The sequence below is a fragment of the Diadema antillarum genome, unplaced genomic scaffold (genome assembly GCF_040938485.1).
Source record: "Diadema antillarum isolate AM-2024a unplaced genomic scaffold, OU_Dant_1.0 seq00000129_RagTag, whole genome shotgun sequence".
In the NCBI taxonomy this organism is placed as follows: domain Eukaryota; kingdom Metazoa; phylum Echinodermata; class Echinoidea; order Diadematoida; family Diadematidae; genus Diadema; species Diadema antillarum.
The window spans coordinates 1,596,694-1,621,400 of NW_027271207.1; the positions used below are offsets into that span (position 1 = coordinate 1,596,694).

A 24,707-nucleotide genomic window follows, 5' to 3' on the forward strand; every position below is an offset into this window, starting at 1 on the left:
CTCCGGGTTGAAGACGTCAGTAGTGCTAACTGTGATTAGTTGGGTTTTCAGTGGCATTTGCTCCTGCGACATTAGACCGGTTCTGTCATGTAGTCATATCTTATTCATATCAATATTTTGTTCTCAAATGTTGTCCTCAAACTGTAACCAAAGATTATGAATATGAATGGCATTTCATGAAATTGCAAATAGAGTTTAAGCCATCCCATGTTATTTCAATTTGCGACCTCGCGGAAAAGACATGTGAAACAAAAAGCTGAAATGATTTCATTCTCCTTTCTATTTAGAAAACCTACAGAGACTCGCCGGAACACGACTGATATATTTGTGACGTCACTGAATGGTGTCAACAGGCACAGTATGTCCTAAAGACAATGCACATTAGATTCATAGATGAAAATGTTTTGCTTTGATATTTCAATAGCCGGAATGAAAGTCACACCAATGCAAAGTGAATCTAAGCCATTTGAATTATCTGTTTTAAAAACATCAGCAGTTACGACAATCCATCGTGCGATGAATGGGACAAAAAACAGGAAGCAAACCACCAGAGTAACAACAATGAAGAGATTATCAGATTAGACTGAAATTTAACACGCCTCATTAACACTTCTGTCCATAATTAATGCCAACTTTCAAAGCAGTAGCATTATCCTTGCAAAAGTTATTAGAGTTGAAAGTGAAGAGTGTGGACAAGGTTTTTCAGAAATGAAAAAGGGATTCTAAAGACACACCTAATCACACTATTCTACCAAAATGTTCGACATAAACTGCTAAAAAAACACACTTTCCTGCCCGTTTTATGATACCAAATTTTAGCATAATGTAAAAGAAGACTTGCTCTTTCAGAAAATATGAACAAGTCAAGTTCGGCTAGGTTAACCCATTTCACTTGTTTTCAGTCCTCACGCAAAATCAGTGTGTGCGACTTTATGTTCGTTTTGAGGTGCACGGTCACAAATAAAAGGTAAAATTCTATGTCTCTCAAGCACTTGCCTGCTCCGAACACTTTGTACAAAGCCATTGTCAGCATTCGCTTGGCCTTGCTACTGTCTGCATTATGTTCAGTCCCACGGCCGCGACGGGTGGTTTCTCTTTATTTACATACACCATTGTCCCGGGTCGTGGGGGCTTTCAAACTCGAAAATGCGATGGCTCTTTCCTACTAAAAAATGTAGATACACATATGCCTTTCCAGTAATGGTTTCTAAGCTGGGCGCTGGTGTATGAAGTAGCGTTGTATGTGTCTTATTTTTCTTCCGAAGAATATCACAATTAGACTAATTCCAAATAATCTAACCTCTTCTTCAGAAGCAATGGCTGCTCTTATGATGTTGGTTTTTAGCTATGTCACGTCGTCTGCTGCTGAAAGATTAGTCCATTGGTATGTCAGTAAAAACCTGGCCGAATTTTATCGAATTCATGTGAAGTAGGCCTACATTCATATCCAAATTCAAGTACAAATTTATTTTTTCATTTCCGTCAAATAAACAGAGAAGTTATATGCAATGCATAAGCAAAACGCATTTGTTATATCTGGAAAAAACCCACAAATTACAGTAATCCCAGTCATCGCATAACTCGTCTTTTTGTTTGTGTTGCATTGGTCGGATCAGCAAAAGTCTTTTGCCTTTCGTTACTTCCAAGATTTTAGCATAAACACAACATAAAACATAATTGCAATTACCTTTTAATTTCCACTTAAGAAGTTAAGTAGCCCCTTTGAATCCTTGTCGATTGACTGGATTGATTTCATTATCGTAAGACTACATTCAGAGCCGAACCTCTGGGATATTTCAAGGAAGGGTGGCACATTCAGAAGTTTTGGTGATTATTGACCCTTTAAAACAGAAAGAAACACAGATAATACCAAATTTGAGTGGTCAGTCTTTGGTATAGTAACCTGCATTGTTTGTAGTTATTTCTGTTACAAGTATTTGCAACAGATCGACTAATCTCAGCCACTACACATCCACACATTACTGTTAGCTGGGCCCTTAGATGAGCATTGTTTTTTTTTTTCTTTTTTTTAAATCTCCTGTCCTCTCTCCCTCTTTAACTATGACCTGCAATTGTTTCGTTATCTGCAGAGATGCTTAGTTTCCGGGAAATTTACAAAAGACTTCTTTATTAGAGCTTCGACAAATTACCGTTTCATGTATTCCTCACTGGGCGTAATGATATCAATAGTTTATAACCCATATGTAAATTGACCAAGCTGTACTCTGAAAGTAAAAGTAAAAGAAAAAGAAGACCTAATATTTAATAGAATAAAAAATATCACCTGAAGAAGTGAGGAGAGTTGGGTTGATTTATGTAAGATGATGGTGTGGCAAAGGGTGCAGGTGTCTGCCTACACTTCCCTCTCTCTCTCTCTCTCTCTCTCTCTCTCTCTCTCATGTGTACTCACATTCCGGACTCTTCCGCTTCCCTCCTTTTTTTGGGGGGGGGGGGGGTGAGAATATTAATTATCAAATTCATGAATAATTGTGAGTTACAATGTGCACGCACAAAAAGTAATATTCAAATTCATGAAATTCTTCCGTCAAGATGTTTCATTGCAACTGACTGACAAATTTCCCTTCTTCGACGTGAATATAAACACTGAATTTATTAGTGTTTTCAGTTGTAACCACGATTTAAAAAAATCATAGGCTTATGTACTCGAGCAGTATTCGAACCTACTAATGAATGACATTCATTCATTCATTTAAAAAAAAATAGTTTCATTTTGAAATAAAATGATTTGAAATGAAATGAATGAATGAAATGAATGAATGGATGAATGATTTCTTTTAGCATTGCTTCTACTAAAACATTGATCAATTCAATGCTTAATAACGTCGATGTTGGGCAATTATTTGTCCATCAATTGCCATAAAAAATGGGGGACTCAGATCACAGCAGCGCGTCGTATAGCGAGTCAAAACTGCACGTGGCGCTCTTCTGGTATCTGTCATTTTGGTAAATTAGAGCATGGACCTACTACACATGGACTATGAACGGAGGTCTTTCTTTGATCCCATCATCAACTCCACCACCTGATTTGGTACAAGAATGTATTTATATATGATTTTTTTATTAATGATGTATTTTTTGTCGATGAGATGATGTTAGATTGGATTTTTGTATTGAATTGAATGATTGATTTGTGTATACAAAGGGAACGTTTCAGAAGATTGGCATTATATGTCATTGCATTATATTACGACACATCAGATTGCTTATATAATAGCTATTCTGTTGGTAGATCCTGATGAAGGCCTGATGACTGGCCGAAAGCTTGACTGATTAAAAGGGAGACTCAAGATCGAGAGCATTGTCCGTCTCAGTCCAATTTCTTTCAGTACATATATATATATATATATATATATATATATATATATATATATGATCGATTGTGGAAGAATGTAAGGAAGGAAAGGTAATTAGATTTCAAGATTTCGAATTACTCATTCAAATGCAGTTAAGGTCATTGTTATTTTCTTATGTCTGCCAGGGTAACGAACTAATTTCTTTTTTAATACTAAAGTGTAGAGGTATATTGTCTAAGTACAATTAGAATTTCAATTGCAAATCAAGTATGAGTCATTCTCTCACGTTGTCTCTTGTTGCCACGGTAAAGGTTTATATTTTGAAAATGCACATTTTTAAACAGCATTGAATGTGACAAATGTGACAGACTTAAGTTATGCGTTTCAATGGAATGAAAATCTTAGTCGTTGAAGGTCATGGTAACAATAACAGCTGTTATTCGTCATGTTTACACCAAATATTCCAGAAACTAACATACAGTGTACTATCTAAAACGAAAAAAAAAAACAACAACAACCCAAAAGTCTCTAGTAATGTATGTTCCAAGCTAAAAGTCTGTTTGCCATCAACAGCTTAGTCATTAAAAGTCAAGTGTCCTCTACAACATAAATAATCAGATGTAGACTTAACCGCACAAAATGTACTTGTTAGAGTAAATGCCACAGACAAATAAGGTCAATATATCTGATTGCAGAATACAAAATGAAATCCACTATTCATTAACTCATTTCAAATCACAGGAAACTTCTGATTATGACTTGTGACACTGTGGCATATGTCAGATACGATTTAATTACCCTGGAAAGTGAACATTAACTGAGAACTTTTTCAAGAATTAAGTTTTATCTGTTCTCCTCCATTTCATTTTCCCCTTTGAATTTTTAAATAGAAAGCAAAGAGAGACATAAAACAAAGGCAAAAAAAATCAATTCGTTTCTGATTTTCTGAAATTCAAATAAGAATTGACTTTCAGAGACTTTATTGAAACATTCAACTCATTTCCAGGACGGCATCCAGAAATATAAAAAGGACAAATAAGTACTTTAGATATAGGCATTTTTCACAGTATCCACGAAGTATCCATGATAAATAAGAGATCCAATATGATTTAAACTACATACGAATGGAAACTAATACTCCACTTCCAATTCTTTTCTCAAAACAACAACTGTGAAAAGGATACACCATAAGGACTGCGAAGATAATCCCAATCTGCGGTAAAGATGCACAGAATGGAGATTGCGGGTAAACGGAGTGGAAGGATGGTAAGGATATATTGTGAGTGTGGTCAGTATAGCCGATCACTATTAGTATTTCAGATAAAGACAAACGATAATATGCCATCAGAATTGAAAGAAGAGTGAAAATAAACTCAAATGCCTTTCAAGACCTGTGCAAAGGTTAAAACACAATCAATAATGGTGATAACATATTGTCAAAAGACCTACGAACTCCCAATGTACATGTAAATCTCATTTCAGTAAGTATTATCTTTTCTGAGAAGCTAAGTTCTGAACAAAACAAGGATATTGATTAAATTATTATATTTTTATCTGTAAACACATCAATGTTGTCAAGACCTCTGACAATGAGCCTTTTTCATAACATAATTCTTGATTATGTGGCAAATAAACACCAGGCAGAAAATATGGTTCACTTTACACTTCATTCACTGTTTTGGGCTAACAAAGATCTTTAGTATTTCATATTTGTGTGAATTTACAGTCGTGAGACAAAATTGGGAAAGTATGGACATAATTATGTAAAATATAGAGAATGATTAGATGGCAAAGCTGCATTTAACGATTCCACTGTACATGAACTCTCGCACTCTAAGATGAATCACAAACCATTTATAAAGGTATCGGGCACACTTAATGCTTTTAGTCATGGTATGCCATATGTGACAGTGCACCTCAAAACGAACATAAAGTCGCACACACTGATTTTGCGTGAGGACTGAAAATAAGTGAAATGGGTCAACCGAGCCGAACTTGACTTTTTCATATTTTCTGAAAGAGCGGGTCTTCTTTTACATTATGCTAAAATTTGGTATCATAAAACGGGCAGGAAAGTGTGTTTTTTTAGCAGTTTTTCTCGAACATTTTTGGTAGAATAGTGTGATTAGGTGTGTCTTTAGAATCCCTTTTTCATTTCTGAAAAACCTTGTCCACGCTCTTCACTTTTAACTCTAATAACTTTTGAAAAAATAATGCTACTGCTTTGAAAACTGCAATAATTATTGACAGACTGTGTTAATGAGGCATGCTTAATTTTAGTTTAATCCAATAATCCCTTCATTGTTATTACTCTGGTGGTTTACTTCCTGTTTTTTGTCCCATGCATCGCACAGCCAGCACGGTTTGGTAAAGATTAAGCGCTTGAATAGACACTGTACTTCAGAGCCTCTTTTCTCAGTTCACAGTTTTCCTGAGTTTGTGCTTTCTTTCCAATATTTAGATAGGTTAGGAGAGTCCATTTGATTTGAGTTATACATCATTTTAAAGCTTAAAGTCTGCTCTTTCAGAATATGGTCTTAACTAAAAATTCATGTCTGGCGACTTTTTGTTTGTTTTGAGGTGCAGGGTCACATATAGAGATCAGCTACCACTGCTCAGAAGGTACTGTAGTTACATGATGGGTTTTTTAGACTATCCATACATTATGGAGGATAATGCATATAATACACTTGGATGGATCATCAACGGAAGCCCTCATGCAACTGATGTGCGAATGGCAACCAATGATATGCAAGATAATAATAGGTAAAAGACATTCAATGACACATCATGATGGATGTTGAGCCAACATCTTGAGTAGTTGTGCTGTCACCACATTTGTGGCAGGCTGTGCGTCCCTGGTGAGGCTGATAGAATCCTAGTGGACACGGAAAACATGGCTGGAAACCAGTGCTAGATGTATGGCCAGCTGGACATGGTTCTATAGTGGGTATAAAAACACAAAACCAGGCAATAGAATAACAAGCATGAATATACTGTAACTGTCCTAAACCAAAGGAATACTTTGTTTAGCCTCCAAAATGATCAAGTACTCGACTGAGTCCTGGAGAGTTAAAATGGTGAAAAATGGAAAATTTGAAAAAAAAAATGAGACTAAGTCATCTAGTTCACTTTAGCAGCGCATTTACCGTCCACAACACTCCACCCAGGCGACATTATTTTCAAATGTCTTTTATAGGATTCAGCGATTGCTGCAGGATCCTTGAATGTTACTGTGTTATGTAATTGTGATTATGAAGACTGTAATTCCATAGGGGTCCCCTGGGGACATCGTCAACATCTGTACAAAGTTAATTGTTTTCCCCTCTCGAGTCCCTCACACCACTGATTCCAAACTTTAGTTTGATCAAGCAAGAACTTATTCAGAATTCACGATCATATTTCATATCATGATACTGCAATGCATTAGCGAAATTTAACGTGTGACCGACAGGAGCGTCTCACAAGATGAGACTTTTAGATGATAATAAGAAGCTATGGAGAAAGAAATGAGCCGACCTTGACAGCTTTGGATGGACACTGAGCTGTGAGTAGGTGTGGTCAAGCCGGCCGGACAAGGCAAGCAAGAGGACTGGCCAGACCTTGGTTGATAAGTACCACGTTCACATCGGACACACGGCTCTAATCCGGAGGATGAATACGAGCCCTGCTGACACAATGCTAAAAAGACAGGGTGAGATAGCCGACAGGTTGAGTTGGTGTGAGTTAACAAACTCCAAAATGAACCTTAGAACAGGATGTCCTGCTTCAGAATGATAATTTTCTTGCACATATTCTTTTTTTAGGAAGTCTTCAGAGCTGTGCATAGGTCCTAATCATGTGTGATGGCCAGTGTTGTCCAGTGTACGTCAAATTTACGTCAATTTTCTTGATTAGTAATCTTTTCTTAATTAGTAACGTGGATCATTTACTTAGTATTTCGATCAAATTTGAAGACAGTAGGGCCTAATATCAGCATTTCTGAATTTCTATTAATTTCTCAGGTCTTCACACACAGCATTTTTTTTTTATTCATACAAATTACATTCTAGGAGCAGGCTTGGTGGCATGTGGATTTCGATATACTGATATAGGGGCACACGTCCATGCACGTCAGGTTTTAATTATTATTGGCATGATCGGAATGGGATAGTGCCCCAATCAGAGAGGGTGGGGCTCCATTTCTGTGGAAGGGGTGACCCTGCATCACAAAAGCAACAAACAGTCGCCAGAAAAGTATCTCCATCAGAGAGCAGATCCTAAAAGAGCAGACTTTAGACGCTTTAGAATGATATATACCTCAATTCAAATGGACTATTCCAACATTCGTATCCGAATATTAGAGAAAAAGAACACATTATGAAAAAAATTGTGTACTGAGAAAAGAGGCTCTGAAGTATAGGGCTTACTCAAACGCTTAATCATTCTACCGGGCTGTACTCTGTGCAGTGAATGGGACAGAACAAACGATGTACAACTTTATAGTAACACAACTGTAGGGATTAGAAGATTTAGCTGAAATTGATTGTGTCCCACACCTTCCAACCATCAGTAATAATTTAGACTTTAGAAGCGGTACCATCATCTTTGCCGAAGTTATTAGAGTTGAAAGTGAAGAAGTGAAAAGGGGACACTAGACTAAGACACACCTAATCACACTATTCTACACAAAAGTGTTCTTTAGAAAGACTGCTAAAAACATTTTCCCGTTCGTTTTATGTTCCCAAACTTAAACTAATGTCGAAGAAGTCAAGATTAACGGCAAGATTAATTAGATTGACCAGTTTCACTTATTTTGAGCCCTCACACAAAAACAGTGAGTATGATTTATTTTTGTGGGCTTTGAGATGCACGGTCACATAATCAGGACTCACCCACACACTGGGAGAAAGACCTCGCCCCTTCTTCTATGGTCCCTCTTCCGTCACCACAAGGCTTACACTCTGTCTGGGCCTGCCGGTCCTGGTAGGTACCCCTCTCACACAGTAAGCACTCTCCCTGGCTAGGATTGCCCCGGAAGTAGTGACCTGCTGGACAGGCGACTGGAAATTGATGCAGATAAAATTGAGATATTATCAGAGTCAGTGCGCTATCATGGCAAGCGGAAATTTAGCACTAATAGTATTCCCTTTAAGGGTTGGAGAAGAGGTCGGCATATCGCCAACCCACAAGCACACCAAAGTACATTTACATGCACATTTCTTGCCTTAAGCTTGAAAACATTTGTGATATTGATTAGCAGATGTTGCAGAACCAAATAACGAATATAAACATATGCCTCAAAAGCATCCCTCTTGCTGCCACTATGGCACGAAGAATCTGCAGATGACTTCAAAACATCATCCGTACGACTCATCTTTAAGATCGTATACTTATAATAATTCTAAGTTGGAAATGAAGATATTCAATGAATTAAATGAAATGAACCTTACCACACATATGTGACGTGTCATCAGCGACAAAGCCAACTTCACATTTTGCGGATGCAGATCCGAGGTGGAGGGATGGGGTAGGACGAGAGTTGGTCTCTTCATCACCAGTAAAGACGACACCCTTGATTCGGTGATAGATATCATGTGCCAATCTCTCCAGGTTTTTGTGATGGTGATGAGGGGAATCTCCTTCATCTGTCAATGGGGTATCGCTGGATGGACCCTGCAGGACCTGTTGAGCAAATGACACACAACGTTTTTACATAGAAGTTCCATTTCAACTGTCTCGCTTGACATGGCATCGTGTACGTTCAATCGTAAGCTCAGAATAAGACTTATAATATACGACCAGCTTTGTATTACCGTATATAACATTTGCTGGCTGCACTGTGATAAAAACATAAACGAACACTTTAATGTACACATTTCTCTGTTATTGTATTTTTACTTAGCAAATAAAGTACATGCGATTTTATTTCGTTGAATTTTCAACACTTGACATCCAGTGTTCTTTGTTTTCTATTATATGAAATGTACATATGGACACATGTATGTTCAGTCATGAAGAGCTCAGAAAGAGTACATTCCTGTAACTTACCATTGATATGGTAGCGGTTAACGTGGTCTTGTTCTTCTCGTCATACAACACCGTCCCGGCCGCTAGCTCGGGAGCATCTCGTCTCCTTCGACTGTTACCCTGCCCGCACTCCACCTTCACATTCTCTGCTCTACACTTCTGATTTCCGGTACAGATCTCTTGGAAAAGACTGGCCTTGATGATGTCAATGAACTTTTCCTTAAGAGCTGGAAGAGTATTGCTCTCAGCGGATTGACATGAATCGGCATAGTACATGATCTCTAGCGGTAGGTTGAATCTCTCTGCTTTTTTCTTTTCTATTGAAGTTCAAAAAGGGGACCGAAAATCAAAATATATTTATTGTTTAATTACTACGTCGTAAGTGATGGTTGTTTATCAAATGATATTGAAATTCTTGTTATGTAGGTACTCATTACTGATAACAATCTGGGTGACTGAGAAGTCAAAATGTGCACAAGGAACAAAGGCACATCGGATTCAAACAAGAGATATCACGTATTGGACCATTGGATCTGGAAGACGCCTTATACGAGTGCCTGGTGGAATGACACGATTCATTACAAGGTACATTATTGTAAAATACAAACGTTTAGAGAGAAGATACGGCAATCATGTACGAGATGTTCCATAACACAAGGTCATTCATTTATTTTTTCTTTAGCATTTTCCGCTCTGAGTAGAGCTTTTCCATGACAGATGCAAAAGGGCGTAGGGCCTACACAAACCAAAACATGTGTGGTGTGTCTTAACCCATCCAGAATGATTCAGTTTTGGGATGACTCTTGGATGCTTGTAGGTTATTAGATGACAACCTATTGAAACTAGATCCAAAAAAAAGTTATCAACGCACTATCAAAACTGAACGTTGTCTTTCCGAGAAGACGAAATCGTCCATACCTCTGTTAATATCTCAATTCCTTTATTTGATAAAATGTGGAGTATTCATGTCTACTGTAGATATTCCACACATTACACCGACTCTCCACCATGTTTTGGCTAATCGTAAATTGCTTTGATTTGATCTGACATTTTTTTAAAATTATTACTAGGTTTAATGATGATTATAATACCAAATAAACAAAAACATTAAAAAATATATAATGTGGGAAAGTCAGAAACCCGTGTGTTTGTTATTGCACAATTAATAATCATGTAAAGATAAATCATGCACAGAAGGGTGAAAGGTGGGGGAAAGGAAGATTACTACAAACCGTCACAAGCTTTTCCTTGTTCACACATATGTGAAAACATGAAAGGTTTAACAAAATGGCACTTTCCTATACCTGTCCTTATTCACGTGCATGTGATAAAAGCGTGCACTCGAGCGCTTAAGTGATTCCGTGACTTGGCTAATTCTTGTGTTTCATTTTAGCAATTCCTTACCTGAACAATCTGGTACGTAAGTTGAAGGAGACCATCGACCAGAGTTTCCACAAATATACAGAGAGTTTCCTTTGAACTCTCTTGATCTAGCAATATCATGTTCTTCTTGGCACATAATACTGCAAGATTTTCCATAGAAGAATGTATCGCATACAAGGGACCCGTGGGCTGGTGTACGCAGTGGAGTGCACGATATAGCTGAAGACAATAGAGAAAATCATGAAGATAATCAAATAATAGTTTAGAAGCATGAAGGTTCAGGAACGAGTTAATTTTAAAAGAGTCATGAATGTCCATAATTATGGTTTTTAAAACTGAAGATTTTCATCAAAGGTGTATGCTGCCCGCAATCACACTGCGCAGTGTGCACTACGCTCGTGAACTAGAATCTGTGTGTGTGTGTGTGTGTGTGTGTGTGTGTGTGTAAGTTGTGTATCTACTCACGTTTTACAAAAAAATTCCGCGAGCATTCTGCATGGAGACCGCTCTGAGGGTCAATGACCTGACACACGAGCTGGTATTCCCCCCAGGGCAGCCGGGCAGGATTAGGCATGTTACAATCCATGTTGAGCTCTACACCAGGTATCGCTAGATAGGAGGGTTTCTCCCAGGGGATGCTAGTGATTTGAGATGTTGTGGTGACGTTGATGATGGGTGGACACTCTTCAAATATTGGCTGCACCTCATCTGAGAAGACACATTACATATACATGTAAATAACATAATAAGTAGCACTTGTCTATTACTATAAGAACTCGTATTGATCACCTGTTGCACTGCACTTTGAAATATATTGAACAGGCACATACATGGACAGGGTTGGCAGTCTCTCTCTGATACATTACCCTATCTAGGCCGGGGGGAGGGGCTCCGAGCCCCCCCCCCCCAAACGTGCCGCGCGATGTATCGCTATCGCGAAAAGCAATCGCCGCGACGTTTCATGACTTTTTTTCTTTCGAGTCTCCCGCATCTTTTGACACCAAATTTGCAATGCCCGGGCCCGCGGTTTCAAAGTTGCGCATAATTATGTACGTGCATGTCCGACCAAGAATTGCTCAAAAACGAGAATTTGTATACAATTTCAATGCGAATTGTTGCTGACAGGCAAATTTCATAATAGCATGATCATTTGGGGGTTTACTGATTAAAATCAATTTATAACATATTTTCTTGTTCGGAACAATGTCGCAGACAAGTTTCATCGAAAAATTAATGAAAAACATAGAGTCGAAAAAACAAAAAATACATAAGAAATTCAAAAAAACAATAAAACACTGAAGAATTGTTTTCTGGTGGCACAATTTTTTTGTCTTATATTTGCTCAAGACATGAAAAAGAACATTTATGCACAAATGTACATCACAAGCTATAGTAGACTTCTCATCCAGCCTTGAGTGAGCAGAAACTTCAAAAATGCATATCGTTTGAACAGATTGTCCAATTTTCCTCAAACTCTCACTGATGTGTTCTACTAATATTGCTGCATTCATTCAGCCCACATGTTTATGAAAGTGAACTTGTCTTTTAACATATTTTCATAAAAAATACATTTAAAAAACAAAAGGTAAAAAACACAGAAATATCTAATAAGAAATAAAAAACAGTAAAATACTCAAAATCTGCTAAAATTTAGATTTTTTTGTTTTACATTTTACTAACGATATCAAAAAGAATATGAATATGAAAACACATGAATTTTGAAAGAAGGGTACAATCTTTACACCTCCTTGGTAGGAGCAATGTGTCTTTAAAGACGTAGCACGTAACGCTGACATCTTATGGGTAGTTTAATTGAATTCAAATTCAAATTCAAATTCAAACTTGATTTTCACTTTTTCTTTCCAACAGAATGCACAAGAAAAATATTATGAGTTTGACATGGGGGTAACAAAATATACATAACCAGACAGGACACAAAAGCAGGCAGATAGCCATAAACTAATGACCATGATATATTGAAATATGCATATTCATTTATTTTTCTTTATTTCATAACACAGACACAATGTACAATATGTTCCAAACGACAGTGTTGGTTTCTGAATCATAGGAATAAGTGTATGGAAAAGACCACAGAGAAATTTGAATCTCTCACTACTGACAAAGACGTGGAAAAGACAGGAGGCACTGTTGTTAGATGAGTCTGTGAACGTGAATCGGCACAAGGTGTCCGCCAAGAAGGTGTACGGGGTTCTCAAATCAGGTGGCTCCGTCGTCACCTGAAGATTTGTTCCGTCAACTGCATCATCCGCAGAGGGGAGGTCAAAGGTCACTTCTACTCCACTATACTCCTTCCGGACAGCCATGATGGGTGCCAATGGGCAGGAGAGGTTTGTAGGTGGGGTGCGATCTGAGGTTTGATATAGATACTGTTCTTTATACAGAACCTGATAGGTTTCGTAGTATGGCAGGTGAAACAGTACACGTACCTGATCCTAATGCAATTTCAATGTAGTATTTGCAAACAATCATATTTATCCATGCTGCCATTATATTACCGCTTTATACGTATAGTATCCTTCTGTAACAGCCCACATACGACACATTAAGCTTTTCCATTTGTTATCTGTTCTGTGGAATTATACATAATCCTTTAAGATAAGAAAAACATATATAAAAATACATTCGTACACATGGGCGAATAAGAACCTCACCAGCACAAAGTAGGGACTCCACGTCCAGTGGACGACTCCACTCCTCTGATGTAAGACAGGTCAACGGCTGACCGTCACCTTCCAAGGTAAAACCTGGGTCACAGTGCAGTACACACACGGTTTCCAGGGGAACCTTGTTGGCTTGTGCACAGTCAGTAGGTGTTACCAGAATGCTTTGGTTCAGTGGGAGTGGGGGACATCCCATCACTACCATGTAACAAGGCAAAGGTTTAAAGTAGAAAATATTAAGGGATACAAATAAATATAGAATATTAACCTGAACGTACATTCACAAACAAACCCAGAAATATAAGATACAGTAGATCAGGAATCGTGTTATCATCATTTGCAGATCCAATCTGTGCCTGCACAGCCATTAAAACAAACGTAGACGGGTACATTTGAATTTCAATGAGAGCTCGTCCAATTGCACAAGGCCTGAACACACTATCAACTTAGTTACAATAAAAGATACTCAACATTATGAGAAATAAACGGTACCCAAATGTTTAAAATAATTATGACAAAACACTCCTAAATGACACACATTTTACACAACTTCCAATTGCTATTGTGATGTAAACACAACAGACATGATGCTCTTTCACTCATTCAGAATTATTTTATACACATACAACCAAATCAAATGTAGTGATATTTACAATTTGGATTTCTATGATAGGAAGCAATGTTTCTACGATTAAATTCATGATTTTCTTTTAATTACAAAATTGCATTTTGAGATATTACTTTTTGTGAAAATTGTGGCAAATGTATGCGAATGACTGTGTCTCAAGTGGCGTTCTTTTAATACATAAATATGACCGTAGTGATGACCGTAGTATAATACCACTGCAACAATGCCTGTTTTTTTATTTTACTATATATGTTGGAAGGCATCGCTTTCTTTTAATTTGACTTTTGCTAGGAGATAATTTCATTTGATTCTTGTTTTTAAGTCTACGTATATTCAATCCGAATCTATCACATTCGCTGTTTCTGTTGGGGGAATGTATCCTGTTCGACGTTTCTGTTCTTTATAATTATGAAGTTAAACATAGAGAACTGTGGCACTTTTATGAAAGTCTTTTTTTTTTCAAAGTGAATCTATTATGAAACTAATAGAATTGAGTGTCAGGCAGTGCCATAATGATATACGTTTCACAAAGTCGTCAATGAAACATACAAACTCGCATCGCCAACTGCGAAAAAAAAGAGAGGTCATTTTCTGATTAGTGCGGAAAAGCACATTTTTGTCTTTACTGTTGTCTAAATCCTTCTTTTTCTCTGAATCTGAAGTTTGAAAAAAATGTCAGACATACTTTTTCTTAAAGATTTTATCTAACTTGTGTATGTCAATCTTCTTGTCTCTTTGTAGAAGCATTTCTTTTTTCAGGAAAACTGCTTTACATTTAAAGTGTGTTTCATTAATGTTTAAAATTGACTTTGTCAAGTCATGCGGAGTAATGTTGAGTTCCTACGGTCTCTATCATGCTACTAAAAGCCAGTGTTTGTGTGCGTGTGTGCGTGTGTGCGTGTGTGTGTGTTCATTTTTATCATTAAAGCAGAGTAGTTTGTCTAAGGCAATATCAATGTTGTTATTGATAATGCTGTCCTTTTGACTGTTCAGTAATTGTAACGCTTATTTCATGCAGTATAGAGTAATGTTAGGCATTGGAAATGTACAGCATTGCCCGTTGCTGTTTCCTTTTTAGGTTGTCCATTACCTTCGCAGATTGGATCCGGCCAAAAGTGCCAAAAGGTATCAGTGCCATTAAATTCACAGCTCCCTCTTCTCGATCCAATAAGCTTGTATCCAGCCGAACAGGAGACTGTGCATTCTCCCCCAAAGGTGTCGTTGCAGGCCTCTTCAATGGTGCCATGAACTGGTGGGACTAACCTCTGGCAACGTCGAACTTGGAAAAAAAAAAATCAAACATACTGACGCCTGACAATTAGGTCCCATTCAAACTCATACGTTTACGTGAGGGTACAATGGCAAAATAAACTGTGATGAAAGAGGGAAACTTATTCTGAATATGTTGGCGAATATCGATGTAAAATTATCACAATAACAACAACAGAAAAAACCCACGTAATTGATCAAAACCCTCATATGAAATTGTTAATGATCTACGATAACTTCCTATTAGTTGTGCTTGAAGCCGAGTATACAAGTGTATTACAGTTTGCATACTGGCTTTTTGAGGTTGTTCCTGTAGTTCAAAGTCGAGATATTCAGTATGCCATTCGTCCCATTTCATTCGTATTGCATCCTTCCAGGGACATACATTTTCTTGTTAACGTTATTAATATACAAGATATCATAATTACAAGTATTATGTTGTATGGTACATCTTATTCAGTATGTAAGTCACAATTCACAATATAAGTTTTTGAGTCTAGACTTCCTCACAAAGATGGTTTGGATGTCCAAATCATAACATATTGGAGGGACAGAGTGTATACATTCTTAGGTAAATAATGTCTGGAGCCGCGGATCTGGGGAGACATACATTAGCTCTTCAAAAAAAAAAAAAAAAACGAAATTAAGAAAAGATGATAAAGAAAATGATAAAGAAAAAAAAAGAAGAACTGCGTAGCTCTTCGTCAATGGCATATCTGAAATAATGTGTCAAAAAATTGTTATTTTCCCCATCACATTAGCTCATGCCCAAGCGACAAACTAACCCAAACGAATGTCAGTGAGATGGCACTGGATGAAAAGTAATCTTCCCAATCGATTCTAACAAATACGCAGACAAAAGTGCAAGTAGTGCTTACCTTTGACTTCGGCACCAAAAATGCAGTCATTTTCATTACCAGCATCATCCCTAGCACTGCAGCTGACTTGGTATATACCACGGGTCATGACCCCGGGTTGAAGGTCACAAGACAAGGTAGGCTCGAGATCACTGTTGTCAATGGCAGTGACATTCCAGCTGACGAGCGCTGTGTCCGAGCTCCTAGACGCATAGACCACAACCTCTGACGGACACTGGACGAACGTCGGTGGCTGAGTATCTGGGGGAGGATAGCATTCCGAGCACATGCACGTCTGCTCTACATCAATGGTAATGGCACATTTTGATATTTCAACGCCTACGCACATGATAACCTGGTTCCTACGACATTCTCTTTTCGTGCATAGACTTTGCGGAGAGGACTTCATCGAGTTTTTGCATACGGTAAGTAAATAGTTTTGAAGAATTACTAAAATCACATTATTCTCTGATAACAACGAAAACGAAAACTACAATGAAGAAAAAGCAATCATACATGCCATTCCAAGTTCCACATTTCTGTAGGCCCTATCTGTCCTTTCGTTGGTTCTTAATTTTTTTTAAATTTTATTAACACTTCATCTTACCAAACATTCAACACGATTGCAGATGGCCACAATCATCTCCACAGGGTTATGTATAAAATATAATTAGGCAAACCTCAGGGAAAACGGAACATTCAAACCATGAATATGTCAGGCTACCTAAATTTCCCTACAAAAAAAAGTACATCAACATGTTTTTACCAGAAATCATAACCTCATCTTCATATTTCTCTCTCTCTCTCTCTCTCTTTTAAAGTTATCTGAAGACTATACTCTAAAACAAAGTATGGTCAATTACATGATAATTGCTGTTACTATCACTAAGTTTATCCACTCACGGACGAGTGAAAGTAATGCAATTATTTCAGAATAAAATCACTCACCCTTGCATTTTGCCACAGTTATGTCACGGCTCCAGATTTGTATGCCAGTGCATGTTGTCTCCTCATATTCAGATGGAAATATCTGGAAGCCTGACCTTTGACATTCCAAATGACATGTGTCTTGGTAACGTGGGTCAGACAGACAAGTGGAGGGTGTGATAGAGATGACATCTGTTTCAACCAATGGACTGCAAGTTTTACCTGCACAGGGGCAATTGACATTATTTTTTTAACCTACTATTTCCGGTAAAAGGTTTCAGACGGTACCAGGAGGTAGCTTGAAAATATTTTCCTATCTTAGTCAACAGTTTTACATTTGAATATTCTTTCCCCTAATGTTTATTTATTGCATAAGATTTGTTATGCTTGAAGAAAGAAGCTTATAGCACTCATGTCATGAATTAATTAACTTTGACCTTGTGTCTGGCTTTTACCTTATCTCCTCTTTTTTCGCCTCAAAGGAGTGATTCCACGGATCTCTTGCTTTTTTTTTAATCGAAATTACATTATCGCTAGACATTCTTGCTGACATTTCGGCTATGAAAATGATGTCACTGCCCAAAGGGAATGACCATAAGTTTCTGACAACCACTGATTTGTGTATACATCAAAAAGATTACTTGATTTGTCCACATAAATATCATCAGGAATACTAGACAAAAGGTTGCCAGAAACATCGGGGAAAGCATTAATAATGTATTTTGGTCATGTAAAGTTTATTTTAGTTCAGTTGGCAAAGGGACAATTATACAAATAAGCTGAACCGCCACAAGGTTCAGTTGGATGTAAAGCGAGACCACTTTAGATGTCTATAACGGAAGCATATCAAAATGCACTGAAACACACCTGATGGAGAATGTCAAAAACTACCGCATGAAATGATCCTTGGTTCAATTGTCCATTGAGTGACAAAAATAAGGTTTGTCTTAGACCATCAAAGGGAAATACACAGACACACATATGCACAAAACTTGATATCTATTATACAATTACATGTACTAAAGCGTAATACATTTGATAGGATCAGGTAGAGACTCACGGTCACAGGTGAAGTTGGTGCTTGACCACACCCCATCAGCCAGACACCTCTTGAGGATCTCACCCACACCAACAAAGCCGAAGGGACACTGCATGGTGCATTCTGATCTATACGGCACTGGAGACGAAGGGTCACACCCTACTACTGTGGCGGGGTTTGTGGGGAGGAGAGGGGGGCACGTTTGGACTGCAAGGAAAAATAACAAATGATGGTAACTTGGTAGCGTAAATATCATGTTTCACTGTTTTTTCACAGTGTTTAAACAAGTTTATTGGCAGGGTGGAAATCTGGGTCTTTCAACTTTCAGCATTTTTCACTTTCTTCGACTCAGGGGAGCAACCGTTCCACAATGAATTCTGATATCCCCATAGACTTAATACATAGGCCAACCAGGTTCCCGTACGGAACAAGTTAAAACTGTACAACAGGTGAATAACAGAAGCTAACTGTATATGCTTTGCCAGCTCTCTAATTCACACTAAGGGGGGGGGGGGGGGGGGCGTTTGTAAGGATGGTTTTCTACCACGAAATTAGTAGCCTTGGCACACAGATAGATTAAAACTTTTGCTTCTTTCCTAGGTAAAACGGAAAAAAGTTAACAATTTGCTTGTTGTCTACACATGGTAAAGGATTTTGTATGTGTGTGTGTGTGTGTGTGTGTTTCATCCCGACTGAGCATGAACGCAAATTCGATCCCCCCTCCGCCCGAAAAAAAATGACAGATAAGTAACCATGGGATGGAGATAGATCCTCTTTTCCAGGTATAACGGAAAGGGGTAAAACTGCTTTGTGTCCACTTGGTAATTTTGTTCCTGTAGTATGGCTAATCCTGAATGAGCTAAATATAATGAACGTAAATGTTCTTCCATGAAAATGGGTTGATGTACGCATAATACATTCTCCTTATACAATAAGCGCTTATATTTTATTTCTTTTCCTGTGGAAATTTCGTTGCATATTTCACAAGCATGTACTCTTATCTATAGAATAAAAAAAGAAACAGAAAAGACTGTAATAAACGCTGTCGAAGTGATTAAAATATTTCAATCAATCACATGTTCATTTTAAAGCAATCGCTTCGATCTCATGATACTTTACACAAAAGTAATCGGTTCAAGCAAGACAAACGTGTATTAATTTTCTCAACTACAACCATCTTTACTATTCTAAATGCAATACAGAACTAAAATATGATTGGAGTTATTCAAAATGTCCTGCAAAATACATATAAATATTATGCAAATGACAGTTGGAGGTAAGACATCACTACACTGTTCCAGTTTCTGATTATTAAAGAAAAAAAAGATTTGTCAGGTCATTATTCACTTTTAGTGTTCTAATGTAGATGGCATCATACTTGTAAATGATAACTACTTGTATGAACAATTGATTGAACATGAACATGATTACAAACATATATGTGACCGTGTATCACAAAGCGAACAAAAAGTCGCACCCCTTGATTTTATGTGAGGACTCAAGAAAGGTGAAACAGGTCAACCGAGGCAGTTTAGAGTTTTGCATATTTTCTGAAAGAGCTATTTTCTACATTATCCCTAAGTCTGGGATCATAAATTGAATGGGAAAGTAGGTTTTCAGCAGTTTTTCTACAACCCCTTTTTTTGGTAAATTAGCGTGATCAGGTTTTTCTAGAGGCCCCTTTTAATTTCTTGAAAATCATTTGCACACTCTCCACTTTCAACTCTAATAACTTTTGAAGCGATGATACTACTGCTTTGAAAGTTAATATTTCTTATGAACAGAATGTGTTAATCAAGCATGCGCAATTTCAGCTTAATCTGATAATCCCTTCATTGTTGTTGCTACAATGGTTTACATCGAGGTTTTCGTTCCATTCATGGCACGGGTATCACGGCTTAGTAAAGATTATGGATTGAATAGACCCTGTACTTCACAGCCTCTTTTCTCAGTTCAAAATTTTTCAGAGGGTGCGCTTTCTTTCCAATATTTATATAGGTTAGGAGAATCCTTTGAATTGAGTTATACATCATTTTAAAGCTTAGAGTCTGCTCTTTCAGAATCTGCCCTTAACTAAAAATCAATGTCTGGCGACATTTTGTGTGTTTTGTGGTGCAGGGTCACATATGTGACACTGCACCTCAAAACAAACAAAAAGTCGCCAGACATGAATTTTTAGTTAAGACCATATTCTGAAAGAACAGACCTTAAGCTTTAAAATTATGTATATCTCAAATCAAATGGACTCTCCTAACCTATCTAAATATTGGAAAGAAAGCACAAACTCAGGAAAAGTGTGAACTGAGAAAAGAGGCTCTGAAGTACAGTGTCTATTCAAGCGCTTAATCTTTACCAAACCATGCTGGCTGTGCGATGAATGGGACAAAAACAGGAAGTAAACCACCAGAGTAACAACAATGAAAGGATTATCAGATTAAACTGAAATTAAGCACGCCTCTTTAACACATTCTGTCCATAATTAATGCCAACTTTCAAAGCATTAGTCCTATCCTTTCAAAAGTTATTAGAGTTGAAAGTGAAGAGTGTGGACAAGGTTATTCAGAAATGAAAAAGGGATTCTACAGACACGCCTAATCACACTTTTCTACCAAAAATGTTCGAGATAAACTGCTAAAAAGACACACTTTCCTGCCCGTTTTATGACACCAAATTTTAGCATAATGTAAAAGAAGATCCGCTCTTTCAGAAAATATGAAAAAGTCAAGGTCGGCTAGGTTGACCCATTTCACTTATTTTCAGTCCTCACGCAAAATCAGTGTGTGCGACTTTATGTTCGTTTTGAGGTGCACGGTCACATATTATAAAACCCACATGAGGTATCACTGGATGGCTTGCCAGGAGGCGTGAATGTCAGCGTGTTGGAGCTTTACTATTGGATATAAGTTCCAACAGAGTATTGCGAGCCTGCTTCCCTCTCTTTAATCGGAAGTATGAAATTAAAATATCTCGAAAGTGACTTTGCTGGTGATTGGAATTACTATCACTTTAATATCTCACATGACGAGAAACATCAGATTTTGATGAGTTAAAAGCCATTTTATTGAAAACCTCTTTTTTCAACATTTGAGCTTTTAAAAATCGCGGCCACGGTATCTATCAAATACTGAGCTAATAGAATGTAAACTTTGCCCACTTTGGCAGACCGGAGGAGCGTCTTCCCATGCAGGGCTTCCATCGCTTGACAGGTCACATGACACAGCAGATGGTCCAATCAGATCGTAGCCTTCATCGCAAGAGAAAGAACATCTAATGCCATAGAGAGGGTCCGTGCAGTTGACCACTGAGCCATGGAGAAGAGGTTGCTGTATAGGGCATCTATGGACTAACATAAGATGTGTAAGATAGCCGTTAACCACAAAAAAAAAAACCAACAAAAAACGAATGGGACTCTTAATATATCCATGATGATTGTTTTTGAGGGTTTGAATAGATTTGTGCCAACACGCACAAAAAGCTGACAAATGACGAAAACATTAACCAAAGTGATAACACATTATCAAACCACTTGTGAGCTCACCATTATGCAAAAACAGTTAGCAAATTGATAGAAATAAATCAAGAGACATAAAATACGTAGGTTCATAGATATTCGGAGCTCCTTTACAAAAGGTGCTAACGTGTTTTTTTTTTCATAAAATTGGACGTTTTGACTGAAGGAAACTCATCTATGTTAGTCTCATACAATAAGCTCTTCGAAATATTGAAATGAAACAAAGACAGCAGGCAATGAAAATGAATATTGTTACAAAGGTGCTAAATTTATTTCGAATTTGTTCCAAAGGGGTGCTACATCCAGTAGAATCCAATCAGAAACCCTATTAATGTTTATTCGCACTTTAGTCGTTGATTACGGTCATGCTGGCTATATTTTCTGTCTGTGTAGCTTTCCAAATGACCCACATGACATTTTGTTCCAAAACGTGTTAAATCCGCAAAATCTTAAAGAATAAGGATTGTTTGAAATTATTGGTAGACATAAACATTTTTTTTTTCTAAGGCACATTTTCTTTATCCTATAATTGCGTACTGTAGCAGCTTTTGGATAGGGACTTTGAACGTATCAACACACAGGACAAGAAGTGGGTAGCTATAATGGAGGGGTACATTAAAATAATGCAAATACTCACCTTCCACCGTTATGATGATTTCACATCTTGTTGTCATCCCAGCAGCATCAGTTGCAAGGTAGCCAATGACTGTTTCTCCCTCCGGAAATAAGCTTCCTGGTCGATAATGATCATTCAGTCTGTGTGGATTACCAGGGAAGTTATGAAAGGGAAATTATAAGTTTCCTTGCAATACCTGAATTGATTCTCCCTTAATGCACTCTGACAGACAGGAGGGATGCCCTGATCAGAATACATACACATATTTTGTAGGGATTGACATACACAAACAAACAGAATGTTAACCTAGGATTAGGGATGAGGCTTGACTAGGGGTTAGGATTAGAGTTAGGGTTAGGGTTATGGGTTAGGGCTAGGGTAAGGGTTAGAGTTAGGATTCAGGTAAGTGTAAGGGTTAGGGTGAGGGTTAGGGTTAGGTTTTGGGATCAGAGTTGAAGTATACATAATTTTTATCAGTTTGTATTACTTTCTCTTCTATTTAAAAAAAAGATACGGACACTGCTTTAATATCGACTTGACACCTCTTTTTGTTTTTCTTTCGATTACTTCTACTGTTCCGATATTTGTCGACAGGCTTTATCATCCACAATGCTTTGTTCCGCAATCAGGGGGTATTTCGTTTTGGATATTTTTTTTTCTGACAAGCTTTTGTAAGCTGCTGAAAACCTTATATCTGATTGGCTGACGGCAAATTAGTTCGACCAATTCGCTAGACAAAAAGCTTCATGAAACGCCCCAAAATGTTTCGAAAATAAGTCACAATGTATTCGTATTTAATTAGCCCTGCATTGACAAGACGGAATCGCAATGTTACATCCTAATAACTTACAAAGATCTTTTTTTCTTTTATGTGTGGTTAAGTCCTCGTTTAATCTTTTTTTTTTTTGCAATGCGAATTCATTAATAATCTTACGATCTATCATACGAATGTCAATATAACTTGACAAGTAAAAGGTAAGGTTTAATAATGTGCCATTAAAGGCTGACAAAAATAGAGGTATTACTTGCTGACATGCACATTTCCCGAGTTGTCACTCGCAATGGGATCCTGGAAGTTGACTATACCCGATGTGGTTCCCATGGGAGCAAAGATCCTGATCTCAGAGGGACAGCTTGAGTTGAAGTTAGGGGGCTGGATATCTGATTATGGGAGTAAACACAACAAGAATTACATCGATTTACCAATGGTATGACTTTTATTACGATAGAGTTCATCACACTGCTCAGTACATTGCTGTGAATAATTATGATCTGCATGTAAAACAAAAGTTAAATTAAGAACCTTTTGAAACAAAACGAATTTGACATCACATCAGTGAAGATTTAATCAAATAGGATCACAAATTATGATGTTATGAAGGTTTAATGATTCGCTTATCTTTGCAAAACAGTAATTTGTGAACAGTTGATATGAGCATGCAAATGTTTTAGAAGTGGCGATGTCATCAATTAGAATTCTCCACTTATTGTTCTTTAATCAGTTAGATATTTCCTGATTTGAGACAGGGGTTTAGTTGTAGTTGGACAACAACAAAGAAATTTCAAGATTGTATAACAAACGATATGTCAATTTGTAAGTTGTTAACATAAGTAACACTCTATTTGGATATTCATTTTCATTGTAAGGATGTTTTGCAGAAAATTAGCGAAAATTTGCAATAACTTATTTTCTGACCTTTCTAATTTCGTATTTTGTTATGATCACTTTTAACTCTTTTGCTTGAAAAGGTTTATTCTTTATTTTCAGATAAACTTTTAACTTCCTTGGAATAGTCTTCACTACTATTTTGGGGAATAGGGAAATGCTTTGAAGAAGGCAAACGTGTTGAAATCTGGATGTTACGAACAATTTAGTCTATTTTTTGGAGTCACCGTTATAGTTCAGAGTTAATGAAAGACCATCTTATTGTCCAACCCAATAGATTCTAACCTGTGCATGTTGGAGCTGACGGGTGAGTCCACTGACCCTTGGTGTTGCATACAATGTTTCCCGGTCCCTCCAGCCGAAAACCATCATCACAGACAAAGGTACAGGTGGTATCAAACAGGACGGGATCTGTACCGCTGCACTCCTGGGGCGTCACGGAGCCATAGGAGACGCTGAAATTGCCTGGGCATGTCTTCGGTTCTGGGATATGAGATCGACGAAATTTTCCATGTGTCACGCATTATTGTGAGCATCACAGGAACTTAAATCAAAGACCCAGGGTGGATTTTACAGTGTCACCGGCAAGTGAGCTGAACATTTTCTTTGTTAAGAGCCCTTGTTTATTAACAAAGAAACCTCAAATGGAATAGTAAGACCTACATGTATAATGGATTGTACCTACATGCGGTGAACAGACAAACTTTTCGAACATAGTGGTCAAAAGAAACAACCAATGAAAAAATTTAATGTTTATCTATCCGGGTCAAAACCTTATTCGGATCTTGTCCACTGAAATTCTAA

The 24,707-nt window shown here is 37.5% G+C and overlaps 1 protein-coding gene and 1 long non-coding RNA gene across 2 annotated transcripts in view; both read right to left on the reverse strand.

The window, feature by feature from the left end:
• LOC139727389 (uncharacterized) overlaps positions 1 to 24,707 on the reverse strand; it is a 66,114-nt gene that overhangs the window by 20,395 nt on the left and 21,012 nt on the right. The window lies entirely within an intron of this gene.
• Positions 5,346 to 24,707, reverse strand: part of LOC139727364 (CUB and sushi domain-containing protein 3-like) — a 34,599-nt gene continuing 15,237 nt past the window's right edge. Inside the window, exons 8-24 of the mRNA XM_071638324.1 lie at positions 24,189 to 24,386; positions 23,263 to 23,398; positions 22,259 to 22,377; positions 21,265 to 21,453; positions 18,132 to 18,317; positions 17,093 to 17,293; positions 16,166 to 16,405; positions 15,109 to 15,297; positions 13,382 to 13,588; positions 12,823 to 13,077; positions 11,172 to 11,414; positions 10,728 to 10,925; positions 9,345 to 9,640; positions 8,747 to 8,978; positions 8,189 to 8,356; positions 6,834 to 6,995; positions 5,346 to 6,255 (exon numbers count right to left, since the gene is read on the reverse strand). Coding sequence (XP_071494425.1) covers positions 6,092 to 6,255; positions 6,834 to 6,995; positions 8,189 to 8,356; positions 8,747 to 8,978; positions 9,345 to 9,640; positions 10,728 to 10,925; positions 11,172 to 11,414; positions 12,823 to 13,077; positions 13,382 to 13,588; positions 15,109 to 15,297; positions 16,166 to 16,405; positions 17,093 to 17,293; positions 18,132 to 18,317; positions 21,265 to 21,453; positions 22,259 to 22,377; positions 23,263 to 23,398; positions 24,189 to 24,386 — 3,383 coding nt within the window. The 3' untranslated portion in view covers positions 5,346 to 6,091. The remainder of the gene's footprint in view (positions 6,256 to 6,833; positions 6,996 to 8,188; positions 8,357 to 8,746; positions 8,979 to 9,344; positions 9,641 to 10,727; positions 10,926 to 11,171; positions 11,415 to 12,822; positions 13,078 to 13,381; positions 13,589 to 15,108; positions 15,298 to 16,165; positions 16,406 to 17,092; positions 17,294 to 18,131; positions 18,318 to 21,264; positions 21,454 to 22,258; positions 22,378 to 23,262; positions 23,399 to 24,188; positions 24,387 to 24,707) is intronic.